The 18,551-nt window shown below is 40.5% G+C and overlaps 1 protein-coding gene across 1 annotated transcript in view; it reads right to left on the bottom strand.

The window, feature by feature from the left end:
• The window catches only part of THSD7B (thrombospondin type 1 domain containing 7B), a 271,641-nt gene that overhangs the window by 93,374 nt on the left and 159,716 nt on the right, over window positions 1-18,551 (bottom strand). The window contains exons 13-14 of the mRNA XM_026089076.1: window positions 9,873-10,067; window positions 5,151-5,414 (exon numbers count right to left, since the gene is read on the bottom strand). Of these exons, the coding sequence (XP_025944861.1) occupies window positions 5,151-5,414; window positions 9,873-10,067 (459 nt within the window). The remainder of the gene's footprint in view (window positions 1-5,150; window positions 5,415-9,872; window positions 10,068-18,551) is intronic.

The following is an 18,551-nucleotide window of genomic DNA, read 5'->3' as shown; positions in this document are numbered from 1 at the left end:
AAGCAGACATGCCAAGCAAAGGAGGCGTAGCAGAGGCTGAAGAGTGGGCCTACATGCAATCTTTAAATGATGGTGCCATGAGCACCGAAAAGGCATGCTGAGGCTCCTACGTGTAAGGTCTACAGATGGGAAGAAGAGAGCACAGGCAGCATCGTAGATTTTTGTTAGCAAAGAAAGAAGGCAGTAAACTGCCTCATTTGTAGGGTTTTTTGTAGGATGGTGTTTATGACTTTTTTGGAATTAATAGTTTGTGGGGAGAAAATGAAATTACTACATCCAATTTTAGTTTAAGAATAAAATTCAGCGTTTAAAAAATATTTTCAAAAACACAGGTGAAATGGGATTTAAAAAAACTGCTCAGAAAAGTTTCTATTTCAGAAAATTTTCAAAACAAAATCAGGAAATTCTGCAACAATTTCATTTTTCAAAATAATATTCACCATATATGAAAAAATCTATACCACAGTAAATGCCAAAATAGATACACTTTCAAAAATATACAACATTTACTCAATGTAGCTTTTCCATCTTTTTTTCCCAAAGCTATTACCTTGTATAAAAGGTAAGTATGCTATCAGTGCAGGATTGACTTGGATCACATTTCTTTAATGTTCAAGTTCTGCTTATAGATTTTTGAGCTACATAACTATCATTTTGCAGAAATACTACTACAGTCTGGCAATTAAAAGCTACCTGAAAATGTCTCAGTCTCCTAAAATAACTCCTCCTCTTTTAACTTGCATGCTTTTAGCATCCTCCTCCTTCGAGCTGGAAAAAAGTAATTTTGCTAAATACTAGAATTACAGGTATTGCTTTAGAATTGAAGGAAAGATTGCTGTCATATAACCGAAAAGATAAAAGACTGAGAGTCAGAGTGTGCAGGGATTCAAACACCACAGAGTTTTAGAGCAGGTTCTTATGTTAACTCACAGGTTAAGGGCAGGCAATTTCGATTAAGTGGGCGGCCAGAATTTTCAAGTAATGCCCTGGATAGAAATACAGTACGACTGTGTGCTGACCTTTTGAAAAATCAAGCTTCATGAGACTTGATACTACACGGTTTTAAGGAGTAGGAGTTGAAATTCGTGATGCATGACCTTTGCATACTGCCCAAAATCTCTCAACATTAGGGACATGGTTAATCAGGAAGGAAGAAGCGCTTGCACTAGTAGTGAATACAGGTCTGCTGTGCCTCACAGGAGTGGGCATTCTTGCTGCAACGTCAAAAACACCCAGTTTTCACGTCATCAAAACTTTTAAGTCCTCCTGGTGCATCTGTCTGCTAATCCCGCCCTTCCAAGTCCAACGATTGGACTGGGAAGAAGCAAGTGATGTCCCTGCATCAGCAGAGGTGCTGGGGAGCCATGAGCACAACCTCCGTCCTCTTTGATTTGCACAGCTGCAAACAACCACATAACAACATAACATTTTGCTACCGTGAATAAGGAGGTATATTAGTGTCCCTGCCATGCCCTTCATAAATTTAGAGACAATTAAAGCCTTTTAAGGTGACTGTAAGTTGCAGCTAACTGCTCCACGATTTAAAGCCAAGGTCTATGTCTGTTGTGTCTTCCAGGTTCGCGTTGTTGCAAGCAAAGCAGAATTTGAATAGTATAAGCACAGTTCATAAGTTCTTGCTTTCCATGAATTCATCATCAGATCAAAAGGAGAACCTCTGTGTAAGAGCATGGAAATCTCCAGCCTTTGATTTGGAACAGATGAGGCACCCTATGTTCTTCTAAGATTATGAAATACCCTGTTGGCATAGCACAAAAAAATGAGAGGCAAAGGAATCACATGAAATAATTCAAAACAAAGGAGGTGGAAATTCAAAAATAGTACCAGAAACTGACTGAGATGACAGATTGAGAGAAGTGAGCAAACTGCAATTAACAGGACAATTTTCACATCCAAAGAGGATACTCCACCAGCCAGAGAGCACATGGAGAATTCCCCTGGCCCTCTGGAGAGCTGAATGCAAGATAATTCAGTCTTCTAATGGGAAGACATATATATATAAATATTATTATACATATTATACATATAAATATTATTCCCCATATTATGGGGAAAAAAAATTTTGTTGAGAAGGTGTGCTTAAATATAGTTACAGGTAATAGGTTGAGGATAATCTGAATCAAGATTCCTACTGAAGCTGGTAAGTTTAACAGCCAGCTTTCAGTCAGGATAAGTAAAAATCATTGCTGAGGGAAGGCGAGAGACCAAAGTTTGCTCTCTAGAAAAGCTACAGACTGACTGTTCTCGCAGCATTATCAAGTCTGGGACAAACCTAAATCTAATTTTTAAGGCAAGGTTTGTAGCACTGAAGTCTTTCTACATTTTTCAAAATGTCTTCAAAAGGACTCAGCAAAGAACTGAGTTGTAAGTCTCAGAATTTCTCACTTTTGTCCTGGTTCAAGAGAAAGAAAGGAAGAGCCCTGTCCTGCAAAAGGAAAAGGACAGGAAACAAAGAGAGGTCGGGAGACCTGAAAGAAAGAGAAGAGGAACATCCTTACTCGCCATAAAGCAAGAACAATGCCTAAATATCAGAGCGATTGGCATTCAATAAATAAGGTGATGGCTTAATTAGATATAGTCAGCTAGCAAATGTCAAAAGGTCATCTGATATTAATTGTGAGCAGGCCAAATAGTGTTACTTAGAAAACCCTGTCATGAACAATTTCTCAGGGCTTAGCAATTTTGCATGCTTCTGTGATTTGCTCTTCTTTATTATGGTTGAATAACATTCTGCTAATTATTAATTAGATAATGATTTGTTTCTATCGCTAATTGAATAATGTGTTCAGAAGTGCATTTTGAAAGCTCCCAGCTCTAGTGACCATAAATATTGGTTGTATCTTCACTTAAATAATATGGTTTGGAGGCAGGTCCCAAAGATGGAAAGAGAACCTATGTCCCTCTGCTCAGTAGGCCCAAAGCTGTAGAAAAACTCATGTGCTTAGGAGAGCAAGGCAAGGCTGTTCCCTGCTCGCCTTGCAGAGAACAGAAGGCCCCCAACACCGGGTAGCAACCAGGAGAAATGACAGACCTCAGCCACCTGTGGAGGCACAGGATTCAAATAGGGAAGGTTTTAGGGGATCCCTGCTATGGGCTGATCAGGAGCTCCACAAGATGCTCTGGCTCTGCAAGGCTCCATGTCTTACTGCACTTCTCCCTACACCAGGCTGACCGATTGTTTCTTATTATGACAAGATTGTCCCGAATGCCTTTATTAAATCAGATTCTCCGTTTCGGGAGAGCAAGATCCTGAACATCTTGAATATTAAACTCTGGCTGGCTGGAGATTAATAGTTCACCCTTGGGGGAACGTTCTATGGGCAGCCAGAAGGTGAGAACATCCATCCCTCATTGCCCTCCCACCTCCAAACCTAAGGGGCTTAGGACTACTCTGGAAATAGATTGTAAGAGGGAGAGTGTACGAAAAGGCTCTGCTATACAGTATTGACCACCTCTGCAACCTCCACTAGGGACCCTGTGCCAGGGCCATGTTGCAATCATTGCTACTCAGGTAAGAAGGCGAAGACAAGAAAGCCGACAATAATCCTCTTGAGCTGGGATCCCACTCTCTACTACCTCCCTAAGAGAAGCCTGACCATTAAAAATGCCACATAAATATCACTGACAGAAAACAGGCTTCAAGGTTATTCAGAGAAGCCTCCCACATAGATGAGCTCCTCTTTTTAATAGTAATATAAGCCTCGAGTTTTTCAAAAGAGCAAGTCACTGCACAGACAAACCCACCTTTCAAAACCCAGCAGCTCCCATTTTGCAGAAGAAAAGGCATGCTGAGGGGGAAAGGTATGGTATTCCTCCTTCACGGGACACAGAGGCATAATCAATTGGTACAACAGCACATCGTTGAAACACAAGCCACGGAAAGCTGCTTTATGAATCGGTGCAGCCAGCTGGAACAGTAATAAACAGCTGCATGCCGAATTCACTCTAGGGCTGAATCACTTCATTAGGTTTTTTTTTTTTTCCTTTTACCACATACAGCTCAGGCGGTTGATCTTCATCCTGAAGACCCTCCACAGAGCAGCCCCACTTCCTTCTCTGCTCCCTTTTCCTCCAGACCTTTAATGGTTCCTGACTGACTTATTAATCTTCTCCTGAAACTTCATTTCCCTTCTCTCATCATACAGTCCACCAACAGTCTGCCAAACCATTATATGACATTGTGTAGTGTCCTAGGCTTTTTGACTGGAAGTTTCAGAGAGCATTAGTGTTTTCAGTGGGTTGCAGGAAAGGTGCACGTTTGTCCCTGCAGAAGCCAAGGCAAGATAAGAGGTGTTTCTGTAAACCAGTTTAGAGCAATGATTTTGATAAACTGTAAATTATGGAGACTAGGAGAGAATATCCAGATGAAATGACATTTCCTGCTTGCCCCATTGCTCTATCTCTGCCCTATCTCTGAGGCATCTGCTTTTGTTTGATGTAGGCTACTTGATTAAATATAAGAATTCAAGCAGCTGCAAGGACAGAACCACAGCCTAAATTCTCAGCAAGCCGGAAAACTGGAATATATGCTGTGTATCAATCTAGGCTGGAGATTGGTACAAAATTGCAAGGATAAGACCACTGACTGCTGAAGTCACATGTACTTGGTAGTAGAGAGAGAAGGGGACATCACAGAGCCTCTGTAATTAAACATGGCTTTCTCAAGCAAATTCCTGATTCCCACACTGGAAACAACTGTAAGGACTGCAAATTTAGTGAGAAGGAATAAAAATGCACCAACAGTTAAAAAGTGAAGTAGGAGATACGTTCAAACAAAATGCTGATTGATATACAAGCTTCTCCTTCTAATTTAGCTTATACTTTTATGGGATTTTAATACAAATAAAAGAAATCCATCTGGCATCCTGACTTTGTACAGCCAAGTTCAGCACTGTTCTATCTAATTTCAATTGTAGGGAATGTCAAAAGATCCTTACACTAAACTGAAGAAAATCTTAGTACTAAGAGCTGCAAGAAGATATCAGAAGAACCACATTCAACATTTATGGCAACATTTATGGCAAGGACATAGGTACACACGTATGATAGGGCCCAACATGAACTGTTCAGTAGATAATTCTGCTCAGGATCGGGGTTATGTACATGTGTTGTGCAGTTAAATATCTCCTTACCAGAACTGCTACAGTAAGATGGTTCCACAAGCCTGCCAGTCTTATCGTAACAGGCGATAGCTCGGAGTCGAACACCTTCTCCACATTCCTTGGTGTCTCCATGGAGTCTCATTCCTAATTGCAGCTCTGGTTTACCTCCTTCAATAATGCAATCTGACCAATTTCCATGGGGCTGTGAGGTAAACATCTCACAGGGGCACAGCTCAGTTTCCACTTGAGGATAAACTTCTGTATTCTGGCATTTGTCTCGCTTTCTGCTTCTCCCTGTTCCAACCAAAGAAATCTGCTCGTTAGCTTAACATCTGCTGCTTTTGATAACAACACGTCATATTATTTATACTTGCAGGAATTCAACACATTAGAATCAAGACAATCTGAATGTTAATATACAGGAATGCTTCTGAAGCATCTATTAGCTCTTGCCAGTGCTTTGGAGTGCAAGGACAATGTATTTATCTCCAGGGGCAACCAGAGAACTTGGAAATACTGTTGCGATGGATAAGGTACTGAGCAAAATGCAAAGTCTTACTGTAGTAATGATCTGCTGAGAAAATTCTTTGCAGTTTTATATAATATCATTTTTCCCTAATTATCTGATGCAAACAAATTGATAGTCTTGTCTCTATTCCCTTTGCAATCCATGGTTGCTAGAGCAACTTGCAAAGGAGTCTACATTAGTCAAAACTTCTTCTTTGAGGCTACTTTACAAATTAGTTAAACATGCACTTTGCACACAAACTGTACTTTGAAGAAATCAGAAAAGATAATCCTTAGTAAGATATTGGGTCAAGAAAGCATTTCAATGGTTACATTTGGTTTAATGTTTTCTTTTGCTCTATTCCTTAACAGATTTTAAAACAAGGCTGTTTAAAGATCTTTCCTCTTCAGGAGCTTCAGGAAGCAGAAGAACTTAAACAAAACTACAGTTGCAAACTGTAATAAAACTACAGTACAGCTCTTTGCAACTGGACTCTCCAGACCCTGCTCCTGGAGGACATCTACATCTCCTGCAGGTCCCAGCTACCACGAGAGAGAAGGTAAAGAGCAGAATTCCTGCTCCTGAATCCCTACAACTGCTCAAGGGAAAAAGGGTCCACATACAGCCTCTGAAAGGTAAAATCAGTGCTGTTCTTGCCATGGGTTAGCCAAGGCGAAATGGAGCAATCTTCATGCTGTCTGAACTCAGAGATGTCTTTTTATTTGGCATCCACGCAGAAGGGGAGAATCCATCTTCAGTAACAAACCATATCTCTATCACAGCCTCAAAGTGCTCCTTTGGGATTCCTGACAGTCTAAAAATAGTTTTGCAAAAAGTTTTCAAAGCTGTGATGTCAAAAGAAATGTTTTCTCTTTGCTACTGTACCCAGTGCGATATTAAAAATAAACAACTAATATACCCAAACAACCTTCTTTCTAGTCCTGTACCAATAAAATCATTCCACCACACATCAGGAGGAGCAGAAGCTTGCCTGTCATGAATGCAAGTCTTTTTGCATATACACACGTATGTCCAAAGAAAGGGGCACATATTGTAGATCATTAATATTATTGTCCTTCAAGCACCACAGTTCTTTCAAAATTTTATTTTCAGAGCTCCAGGAAAAGTGAAGCTTGCAAGCACAAAGGGATAACAAAACCAAAGAAACCCAAATAACGTAGACCTCCTTTCTCAGCTAGCAGCGCAACGACAGTCAAACTCTAAAGGCATTTACGCAGCCAAATTTTAGGCACGTAACTTAGTGTGCCTAAATCTGCACCAGCCACAGAAGGTGCTTGAGAGCACTGAGGCAGCCCCCAGGGAAGACTGCCTCGGGGGCTCATTGCAGCCCACTTCAGCTTCTTCAGACTATCCTCTCTAATACCCAAATTATAGCAAATATTTATGAACAAATTCACATGAGGTGCAAGAGGTATAAGCCTGCACACTTCAAGGAAAGTCTTTTAAAAGACTTTAAATAGACTGAGAGCTCTCTAGTGGCATTTAAAGTATTTTATGTTTGACAAGCTGATGGAAACCAAAAACTCCATCAGTGTGTATGTAGAGAGGCTTGGCGTGTTTTGCATCGTATTAGTAAACATGGGATCTGGGAGCTGGCTACTTCTGTGTGGTTTCTAAGTTTTGCCATTATTATGTGAAGCACATCAGATACAAGTAAGGATGCTAATAATCTCACACTTGCATGACACTTTTTCCAATTTGTCCTGCCATCTGTTGTGTAGAAATCTTCCCTCTAATGAAGTTGCTATTAAAGCCCTATTTTGAGGGCAAAAGTGACATTCATTCCAGGCTCGTTATAAAGTAGTTTTAGAATCAGTGATGGAGATACTTTTATTATCTTCATGGACTGCTTTAAAAATTACTAGTAAAAATGCCATCATCAAAATTTTCAAGGACACAAACCCTTCAAATAAATAGTATTTTCTTTTTCAAATTGAATTAATTTCTGTAGGCTAATAAATATTATATACATTCCATGTTATCAGATAGCACATACTACATACTAAAATCATATGAAATATTAAAAATTTACCTAGCTATGGAAAATGCAGTTGTATCCATAGTACAGTGAATATTTGACTGTATTATTAATTAACCAAAGACTTGCCTAAAAAGTTCCTTTTTCACTATAGTGACTTTGAATTTTCTTGTGTTTTGTAATAAGTCTTTTGCTTCTTTAGTAATGACCAATTTCATATGTAGAGTCTATGATTACTTACAAAGTAAAATGAATAGTACTATCAAAAACCAAGTGGGAGGCAAGCAAACACTTAGCAAACAGTTAGGAGATTCCCACTAAATGGCATTGTTAACAAACTCCTATAATGAAGCCAAAGCATTCATTTGAATGTAGACATATGGTGTCAAACAGGGTACAATTTATACAATCTTATGAAAAAGGTGAAATACAAATGGATAGAGGACTCAACACCATGAAGTACTTCCTGAACAGCACTTTCTTTATATCCTTGGACTGAGTCTATATGGACGAGATTTTTTCAGGACTTTTGGTCTCCAGCTACACGATGAGGGCCAGCTCCAATTTTCATGTTTTATGCAAAGACAGATCAGCATTAGTCTCATCCAGTGCCCCTTTGGAGCGATGGCCAAAGCAAAACCAACGTCCAATTTCGTCCTTGCCTTGCTGCTCTCTGGACTTCTCTGCTGCCTCCCAGCACCACTTGGGATACCCGTTTCATTACAACCACTTGCTTTGCAGAAAGCCCTGGCTGGGAGAGAGATGAGAAGACAAGAGCTCCTTCCCATCCTGAGGAAGGGAACCTGATAAAGTCGTATCTACGTCTCCCAGAGGGCAGAGCTGGATGGCCTTTGCTCACAAATGCAGTATGAGCCAAGAGATAAGCATCGAAACCTGAAGACCAGAGACCATTTTTGGTCCACTTAATTGAACGGACCTATGTCTGATGCAGAATGGAGTAAGAAAGGGAATATTAAGGACCATAATTGTGTGCGACTTGCACACACATTTGTAAAGAAAATTCAGATTTAAAACTACGAAGAAGTAACTATTCACTTAATTTCTTACAGTATATTACATTTTCTATAAGATCCGGCATATATTTTTCTGATAGGGATGGAGGACCTCTATTCATTTAAAAATACAGGCATTGAAAAAGAGAACATTTTAGAATAAATTCTTTGACAGAAGCAATAGAATATTTTATAATAATGACTTTTATGTAAAAGAGAAATCTTTATCTTTTAATGAGCCATACTCATGAATAAAACAGTTTGATTCCATTATGTTTGTATAACGTGACTGTAAGTTACTCAAAACTTGGATCATTCCAACAGTAACAAATTGAATAACCAAACAATCACACAGAGTAGATATTTTTACAACAACGCTTAATTTTTTACTTAATGGTAGAAGTCTTTGATGTTTCCCCTCTAGTAATGGAGCAAACCTCTAGTAATGGAGCAAACTGAACCCAGCTAAACCATAGTACTTAAATGCAGACAAATACATGTGAAGTTGGAAGTATGTAGGATAACAATAACAGTACATTTCTGACAAACCTTCTAAAAAAAGCATAATTCATTTGGATTGATTTAGCCAAGTGCAGAGAGGAAAAGACAACTCCTAATAAAACAAGTGGCCCTGAACTATTAATGTTCTCCCGTTTTAAAGGTTTTCAGTTTGGCCAGCATTCAAATAACATAATTACAAAATAAAATAGTAAGTATGGGAAAATGTACCATGAAATAGCATGAACTAGAGTGCTTTATTAAGATACATAAAAGATCAAACAAAACGAGTTTAATGATATCAGGTTTTCTTCATTCATGGTATTAATTTGTAGTGTTGAACTATTGGAAACTGCAGAACACAAAACTCCCAGCCTTAAACTTCACCCAGATTTCACCTTAACAGTCTTAAAGAGAAGAATACATTGATTTTTATTCTTGTATACACATTTGCCTCATGCTTCCCAGATTAATTGGTCAAATATACTCGCGCACTGCATAGTCACTGTTTTCTTTATTCGGTTTATGCCTAAAATGGCTTGTATTTAATTTACAGCGTATATGAAACACTTTGTCTTTCCAGCACTGAGTTTTCTGCACTGTTCTCCCCCTGCAATGTGCGTGCATAAAAATGGCAATGATCAATACCAGATCAAAAATCAATTCACCAACATCTAAGAAACATTATTTGCAAGTATTGCCATGAGATAAATAATACAAGAGATTAACTATACCTGTGAGTGACCGTCTTCTACTTTTTGTTGATTCACAGTCAAAAGAGCATGCCGTAAATTTAGACCAAGGGGTAAATGTGCAGTCATCTTTGCAGGGAACGAGACACTCTTGCACAAGAGAAGGCATAGGTCCTGTCCACTTCATGCATTCACTGACATCTGCAGAATCGTTGTTCTCTGAGAGGCATGCAACAGCTGAAGAGTAAAAATATAGAAATCTTTATATTGCTTTATATATTGAATTATACTCTATTCAGCTGGTACTTGTGCTCTATGTGAGATTCAATCTTCTGGGTTAATAGTATAAAGCTGATTTATTTTTAGGTCATTATTCTTGTTTCACTCAAACCTGTGCTAGAAGCTTCACAAAACCATAAAGACATATTGTTATTTCAACAAGTTTGTTATCTACATCATGATGTAAATGCAGTATTCTCAAGGAGCTGGTCATTTCGTGTGTTGGGGCGACAGTTTAAGAAATGATGACATTTGGTCAAGGCCAGGATTCCCAAGTTGTGATGCATACACCATCCATGGAACTGAAATTATCTCATTACTTCACCCCCAGAACTGAAAAAGAAAAGAAAACCTGCCACCTTTTCCACGTAAGATGAGGGAAGAGCTGTTTGAGTGGCAGATGCTACTTAGGCAGCTAAACGCTTCTTGCAGCGAGGCATGAGCACCAGGTCTCCCCGCAAGACCTCTAGGCGAGAGCTCTAGGCGTCACGCCAGCGAGCAGGGCTCTCCATCTCTGGCCATACGAATCTCTAAGTCTCTTCTGCATTAACGCAGATTGTTAGGAGGGAGGGCAAGGGCGCTGAGGCTGTGGCCTGGCAGCCAGGCTCCCCGGCTGGGCGAAAGGGGGAACGTAGCTCCGCTGGGGGAGGTCCTGGGCCTCTCGCCTCCTGGGCGACCCCTTGCAGAAAGGGGACGTCAGCAGCTCCTGCAGCCGTTGCAGTTTACTAGGAGCCTGATCTTCCCACGTGCAATGGGCTTGCTCTACAAGCCCTGCTGAACAGAGCCATTAACAGAAAAAAAACAGCTACTTTCAGGGTCTTGGCGGAGGAGAGCGCCACTCCACCATGCCCTCGCAGACCCGCAGCGCTCCCAGAGCTCAGGAACTTGTGCAGCTCTTTGCCTCCCCACCTGGCACTGACTGCCCAGGCTGCAGCCCAGATTCAGGTGGGATACAGTGCACGTGGGATAGCTCCCGCTCAGTACCCTGCCGAAAGCTCTCAAGAAGTAGCAGGCGCACAGCCAGGGTGAAGCTGAGGCCCTACGAATCCAGGCTTGGATGCCTCCATGGCCAGGCAACATTGAATGGGGTTTGCAGGAGCCCAGCCCAGGATTTAGATGCACTGATTTCCCCTGAGTTTCATTTCTGACCCGTACCCTCTTTCCAGAGCCCCCCGTCCTCTTCTGGAGCTAACCTGCAAACGTTAATAGCACTGGGGTAACGGCACCGCACAGCCATGATGAGAGGACAAAAGTATTAATGCATAAAACTCAGTCACAGGAAGCCTATAATAAAACTTGCTAAAGTTTCAGTGAATTAATAATAAGTAATTATAATAAATAAAAATAGCCTGCACATCATGGAGTCTTTCATTTCATTAATAATAATTAATTCTCTCAAAATCTCCAAGATTATAGGCTATTTATATCCTACATTATAGGTTAAACAAGGCAAAGATAGGTCGTGACTTGATTAAAGTAATAAAGTCAGGGACAGAGTCAGGAATTGAATCTGGCCCCAAGAGTTTAGTCATGTCAGACTCTGATTTCATGCAAGTCCACACATTGTATCATAAAGCTACAGAAGATTAAATGATTTAATCCAGATTTTATTATTTAACAACCTGTGATATTATTTTATGGGATTCCTAAGTAATTCAGGTTTTTGAGGTTGCATACATTTTTTTTTCTTGTTGCCAACACTCAATATAACCAGGAATGCATGAAGAAAAAGAGAAATATGACTCATTGTTTTTTTACAGTTAAAGATTTACTGGGGTCTAACTTTGCAAAGAAGTTGCATGAATTTTGTTTTTTAGCTACAGTACTGTATGGGAGAAAAGGATGAGGTGGCAACTACCTGGAAATAAAAAATAATTTATTAAAATGTACCTAGATTTCTAAGGAAAAATCAGCATTTTAAAGAGCATGCAAAAGGCAAGCAATTGCTGAAATCTCTTCAGACTCCAGTGAGAGTAAATCAGCATATTAATAACTACCTCTAAATCGCTGATCCTTGCCTTTCACTTCCAATCTTTTTGACCCTTCCTATCTCTCAGCACTGGCAGCCAGAAGCTTGGAGAGATTCTCGCTCTCAATTATGAAAGTGTGAGGACAGAGGTCACCAGGCTGTAGGAGAAAGCGCGGTAATTGCCCTCTCGAGGAGGGTTAAACAAGTAATAGACTCTGATGCCCAAGGTCTGCGGAGCCTCATTACCCTCACCAAGAACACTGAAGATGAGACAACGCAAAGTTGTCCACATGAAGCAAGGCTGAGCGGATGCAAACGCCCTTTTCAGCATTGCCACAGCAGCTAGCATCCACTGGAAAGGACCAACAGCCTACGTTGCGGGACCTACGGAGCACTGTTTGCAATTGCATAATAAAAAAATCACGTTGCAATATTTACTCTATCTGACAGAATACCACAACTCATTCATGATGTTAATTAATGGCGACACAAGTGATGGAGCTGTTAAATATCAGTGGTAAAACAGACACTCCATGCTGCAATGAGTTATTATCAACCGGCCTGATCCTCTGCACAGATGTCCTTAATTTTAAGCATACAAATAATTCCCCAAGTTCAGTGAGGCAGTTTACATGCTAAAGGTAATGAATATACAGGAACGTATGAGATCAGGGCAAATATTTGACAGAAATTAGGAAGCTTAAAGAAATTACTGGCAATAGGAAACAAGGGTAAAGGAAAGCTCTATTAAAACAACGAATAATGTAATGGTAGTGAGTGGCTCTTCAGATGCCCAACTGATCACTGCACAGACTGGCCGGGAGGGCAGAGAGGCCTTCCTTGCTTTAAGCGCACAAAACAAGGGGCCAGCCCCGGCACGGGAGGGAATTCATTTCTGCTCAGAGCTCGCTAACATCTTCCGAGATGATGCCGATGCATGACTTCTTCAATCTGCTCTTTGGTATCTTTAAAAGCCTGAACTGAATGCACCTGATCTTCTAAAGCCCTTTTCATCAGCACATCAGTCATAAGAGATGATGTGATTTCTTATATATGCTGTTTGAGGTCAGCAGCACAGGTTGCTAAAATAAATCAAATAATAAAGCAAATGCCTATTAAGGTATTTTAATGGACTCATAAGTAGCAGATAGGAAGCTGCACAGCTATACGTTTGCTCATGGAAAGAGTCACCTCCTCCTTGCCTGTTGCAAACTTATTTCCCAGTTAAGTTACCTTTATCTTTTAAGAGAAAAGTATTTTCAAATGCAGGCACTTCTGGAAACAGAATGAGATGAATTTGGTTTGGGGGGAACTTTAGGAAAGTTAATAAAATTATTTCTCCTTGATGGTTTCAATCTACTGATTGGTTTAGCTCCTAAGTGTTTTCTGTTACATGAAAAATATTTCCTCATAATCCTCTGTCACAATGCTTTTAAATAAACCCATACCACAAAGCATCTTCTGCTATGTCAATGTCCCAATTTTTTTTAAGCAGGATGCCACGGAAGGGCAAATGCAGTTCATTTTCAGCCCTGTGCATTGAGGAAAAGTCACATCATAACTATAAATCCCTCCTGGACATAATGTGTGATTTCTACCATCTCTGCAGCATTTTAAATCGACACAAATGTATGAATAGAAACAGCTAATAACAGGACACTGCCAGATAAAGGGTTTCAAATTATAATCTTGATTCCCACAAAGAGGAGAATTGCAGGATTTCCTTCTGAACTCCGGCTATTCTTTCTTATTACTACCAGTAAACACCACCAAACTGGAACTAAACACTTGGGGCCAAGCTCGAGGATGACAATTTAAAGCCATTCTGTTGATATAAATATAAAACAAAGGCTGGCACATAAAAAGTACATCTTCTCTCATAGCAATAAAAAGGAGAAAATAGTGAATTCAACTGAAAGGTAACCAAGTTTAAAATGTTAAAAGGAAGTTATCTTTTTATAAAGCAAAGAGCTGACTGTTGACCGGCTGCCGGCGGGCGCGCGCCTGCCACCCGCCTCTGCGGCACGCCGCCTGGCTGCCGAGCAAAGCCCGTTTTCAGGGCAGAGCTGGAGATAGGGAACAGACCGCTGCATACACCCCTCGAGATGCCAGCACAAATTAGTGATTAATATTAGCAGTGTGTAAGTCGCTGCAGATGCGACCCCTTTGATTCAAGACAGAAATCAATTGCTAACTGAATGGTTTGGGGAGGAGGTTTCCCTTGGTCCCGGTACTGGGTCCTGTCCGGATACTGAACTATGACTGCTAACAGGTTCTTTCAGCACGACAGTCTCCGTCTTCATGTTTTATATTTACACATGCAACTACATTTGTAAGCTGTCATCTTAGCATATGGCATCTGGAAGCGATACTCTTTAACTACATTTATCTTTTAATTAAAATTAAATAGCAGACATTTGTTCTATAAACTTTTACATGGCAAAATCAAATGCTTTTTTGTTGTCAAATTGCGGAGATGCTGAATACATCTTTAGAGGACTTTCTATCACTCTTGAAAAAATATGTGAGCATCAAACTGGTGGAACCCGCGTGCTCTGCATAGGTGTACATGACTTACAGTGCTATAAGCACTTCTAACAAAAGTGAATACATTTAGAAAGAAATATTATGGGCACAACATTGCAAGCAATAAAGAAAGATAACATAAATATGGTTCCTCTTAAGTAAAAATCCAATTACAGACATTCTGGGTAATCGCGTTCATTTACCAAAGTTATAATCAATCCTCCTTCAAAAACACATTTCAACAGATTGAAAGGGTAAAAAGCTGAAGAGTGTGAATATCAAATACCAAACAGTGACATTATGTTGTACCATGACACTTCAATTCGGGGTACCTATATTAGAGCTTTCGTAAGTCTGGAATTAAATGTCATTAGAACATCTGAACACAATGCCCGATAACTCCAGACAGGTAGGCCCAGGCTGGGCACTAAACCTAAGCTATGTTCCAGTGTCAATCACATGAGGGGACTTAGCACTCGTATAATGGGATGCCCTACAACAAATAAGAGATTAGACAAGATGATGTAATAATCTTTCAGGGTGTCTAATGTTATGAATCTGTGAAAAATCAAAGCCAGCATGTAAAGTCAAAGTAATTATTTTAATGCAATGTTTATCTTCGTATTGTTCAGAAAAATTCTTATTCTGTATTGCATAATTATTCTCATTACCCCTCAATGTAACGGTAACTAGGTAACATCATTATCACTAATCATATGTGAAAAAGGAGTTCAGGGATAATACAGCTTTTAAAACAAAGCAACTTTAAAGATCCAGACCTGCTGACTCTAAGCATAGTCTCATAAATCACGATGATATCATTTATTTTCTATATTGATGCTGCTTCATACTCACAACTAGTCTCTCCAAAATCCCACATGGAGCATTTTCGTTACTCTCAGTGTGTTACACAACCCCTAATTAGAGAAGGCCTTTCAGAGACCATAAACTGTGCTGCGCGCAGAATAGGAAGACCAGAGGCTCTGCTGTGACACAGATTCAAGCTTAAGACCCCAATTGCAGAAAGACACATGTACGCGCTTAACTTCACTGCTGGGAACACTGCCCTGGGACTGAGCCGAGCTCACTGCAGGGAAGTGAAGGGCATCCGAGATCCGGGCTTACAAAAGGAAATCACAATAAAAAATAAGTCAGAAGAAAAGAGCAAATAATGCTGGGAAGGACATCACAGGCAGAAACCTAGTAAAAACTACTGAAGCAGATTTGGAACAACTAGTTACACAGCAAGGAAACCAACTTTGAGATCACCAGTTTTCCCATTTTGTAATTATTAATGATATTTGCAGTAGTGCTAAAGGGCTAACAAATTCCTCCAAACAAATGAAACACTGAATAAACACAGACCCCAAAGATCTTGTCCTCTAAACAAGCAAAGGCCCCAGATAAGGGTTGGGGAGTAATAAAGGTGAAAAATATCAACGGAAATGATAAACGAAAGCAATGGGCATGATGCGAATGAAATGGGCTGGGAAGAAGAGGGTGGGAGGAAGGTCATGTTTCGAGCGTCATTGTGGAGAAGGGTCCGTAACAAGAGGAAAGGGAGAAGGGTTAGGACAAGCAGGAAGAAAAAAAAAAAAAGCATGCAAAACAAGAAATCCTTTGCAAGGAAAAAGGTCCATGTTTTAGCTGCCATTTGGGCTTTGGGTTTCTTGCTGCCGTCTTCCCACAAATAGACAGGTATCTGGGCAAAAGACTGGCGGATCCAGGCACACTCTCCTGCAGCTCCATTCGCCAGAGGGAAAGGACCAACTCTTCCTGCACGCTCTTGGCCGGCCCACGGGTCGGAGCCTTGCGGTTAATACCCAACAGCAAGCACGAGAAGAGCCCGGTCTGCCTGCAAGGGATGCAACGCCTCCGAGGCTGCACACTGAAAGCGGCACAAGCAGCACTTGCCGACCTCGGCAAGGTAACGCCTTAAGCTGGATACGCCACCGTGCCATTTTAAAGTAAGTTGTCAGAGCACAAATTTTCTTTGGTACTTACGGACGACGTTATTGATTATTTGGTTAGGAATAGGTGATCACTGACAGGATTCAATTGTAGATGTCAATTTTACTAAGCTATGTGACTGGATGTTTTAATTTGTACTCGTCCCCGAATCAACATTGCCCACTGTTTAAGAAGAAACAGAAAAAAGAGAAATATATGGCTATAAGACCCATTTCTCCTCCCGCTCAAACTCTGAATACAAAACATGGGATTGACACATCAATGCCTAGCACCATTTTCATTTTAATACAAGTGTTTTCTTATTACAGTGGTTCAGACTCTGCATGGCTAGAGAGACAATATAATATGATTTTTTAATGTTTCAAATTTACTTTGGCCAGTGAATAACTGCAATCTGAGTGCTTCTACATTATGCTATCAATCTAAGGAATCTTTCACAATTTTTCCCTTTTTTCTGATTTATTATAGGTTTTGAATTGCCTTTACTTTCATTTTCTATTAAAAAGAAAATCAATGAAAGTGCATTAGATGATTTATGAAATAAATTATGCTTCTGCTCCTTTCAGGGAACAAAACAAAATACAAAAATATGTTTTCTTTTTTCCTCTCTGTGGCCCACAGTTAGTAAAAAAAAAACTAGAGTTCAATTTATTTGAAGCACCAATTATGAGGTTACGGTTAAGATGAATTATTTTTTGCACAACTTGAAAACAAATGTAAGATGTCCTGTTACATATACACACATTGAGAATGCAGTAAATGAAGAGTATTAAACATGCCAAATAAGACAAGAGATACAAAATGGAAATCAAACAACATTCGCAGTGTTTCTGGTAACTCAAATCAGAAAATCACTTAGCTGAACACTTGGAAAGCAGGCATGGTGCTTGACCTGAGCTCTGCTGTCACTTGCCACTGTATTTAGTGAGAGCTGGATGAGCTTAAAAACATGAGAAATCTAATCCAGCTTGTTTTATTTCAGCCAGGTCCAGTTTTTAGTAGCACCGTATGGCCATCTTTCATGACAGGAGCAGCGAGCTTAATGCTGTAGCCAACTAACACGGCAAACCCAGCCTTAGGAAGGTCTTGGAAGACACCCAAGCCCTCAGCACAACCGTAAACTTGTCAGGCCAAATGGACGTTTCAATCTGAACTCTGGGTATCAGGTTTGACAAAATTATCTGTTCGTATCATATTTCAGATAACAGGACATCAGAAAATATTGCATTGTATGGGTTTAGGAAGATATATTGGAAATTCTTGTACTGGAGGGCAGGATATTAAATCCAGAGCATAACACTAACACACCAACATATATTACATCTCCCCCAACGTTATATTAAAAACTACTGTGGTCCAAGTTAACACGGAGATTTTCATCTCCCCTTCCTTCTCAGCTCCCCAGTCCCCTGCTCCACCCCACCACTGGCTCTTGCCACTGTCGCATTCAGAGCAACCTGCTCTTGTCCGCTAGTCACAGATGGGCAACTCGCCGCTGGGAACGCGGGATATACGGCCCCTTCGACAACATTTCAGTTAATCCTGTTGCCTCCCACTCCCGCGTGCCTGTCCTCCCTCCTGCCCCGAGTTAATTCTGCTCTCGGTGCCCAGCTCCAGTCCTATGAGCCCTGCTCCCAGCCCCACGTAAATCTGTCCTCCAGGCATTTTGCCCTCAGCCTAACCCTACCTATTCTCCCTCTCGGCACCAAGACAGCACAGTCCTCCCAGACACTTGATCATTTCTGCCCAGCTCTTCTCTTCCCTCTCATCGGAGATTAGAGGCTGTAAAGGTTCTCAGGGTCTGGTGACTTCCAGATGTTTCAGAAGTTTTACAGGTCTAGTCATGGGAGACAAAAGCTGAAAAACCTCACCTGCCATCAGCTATACTAAGTGCTTTATTATGGGAGAAACTCAGAGAAGGGCCTCTAAGGAACTACATTGTTCCTTCTGAACCAAAAGCAGTAAATTCCTAACCA

The sequence above is a fragment of the Apteryx rowi genome, unplaced genomic scaffold (assembly GCF_003343035.1).
Source record: "Apteryx rowi isolate R43461 unplaced genomic scaffold, aptRow1 scaffold_8, whole genome shotgun sequence".
NCBI classification, from domain to species: Eukaryota; Metazoa; Chordata; class Aves; order Apterygiformes; family Apterygidae; genus Apteryx; species Apteryx rowi.
The sequence above is the reverse complement of the archived record's forward strand: the minus strand, read 5'-3'. Positions and strand labels throughout refer to the sequence as shown.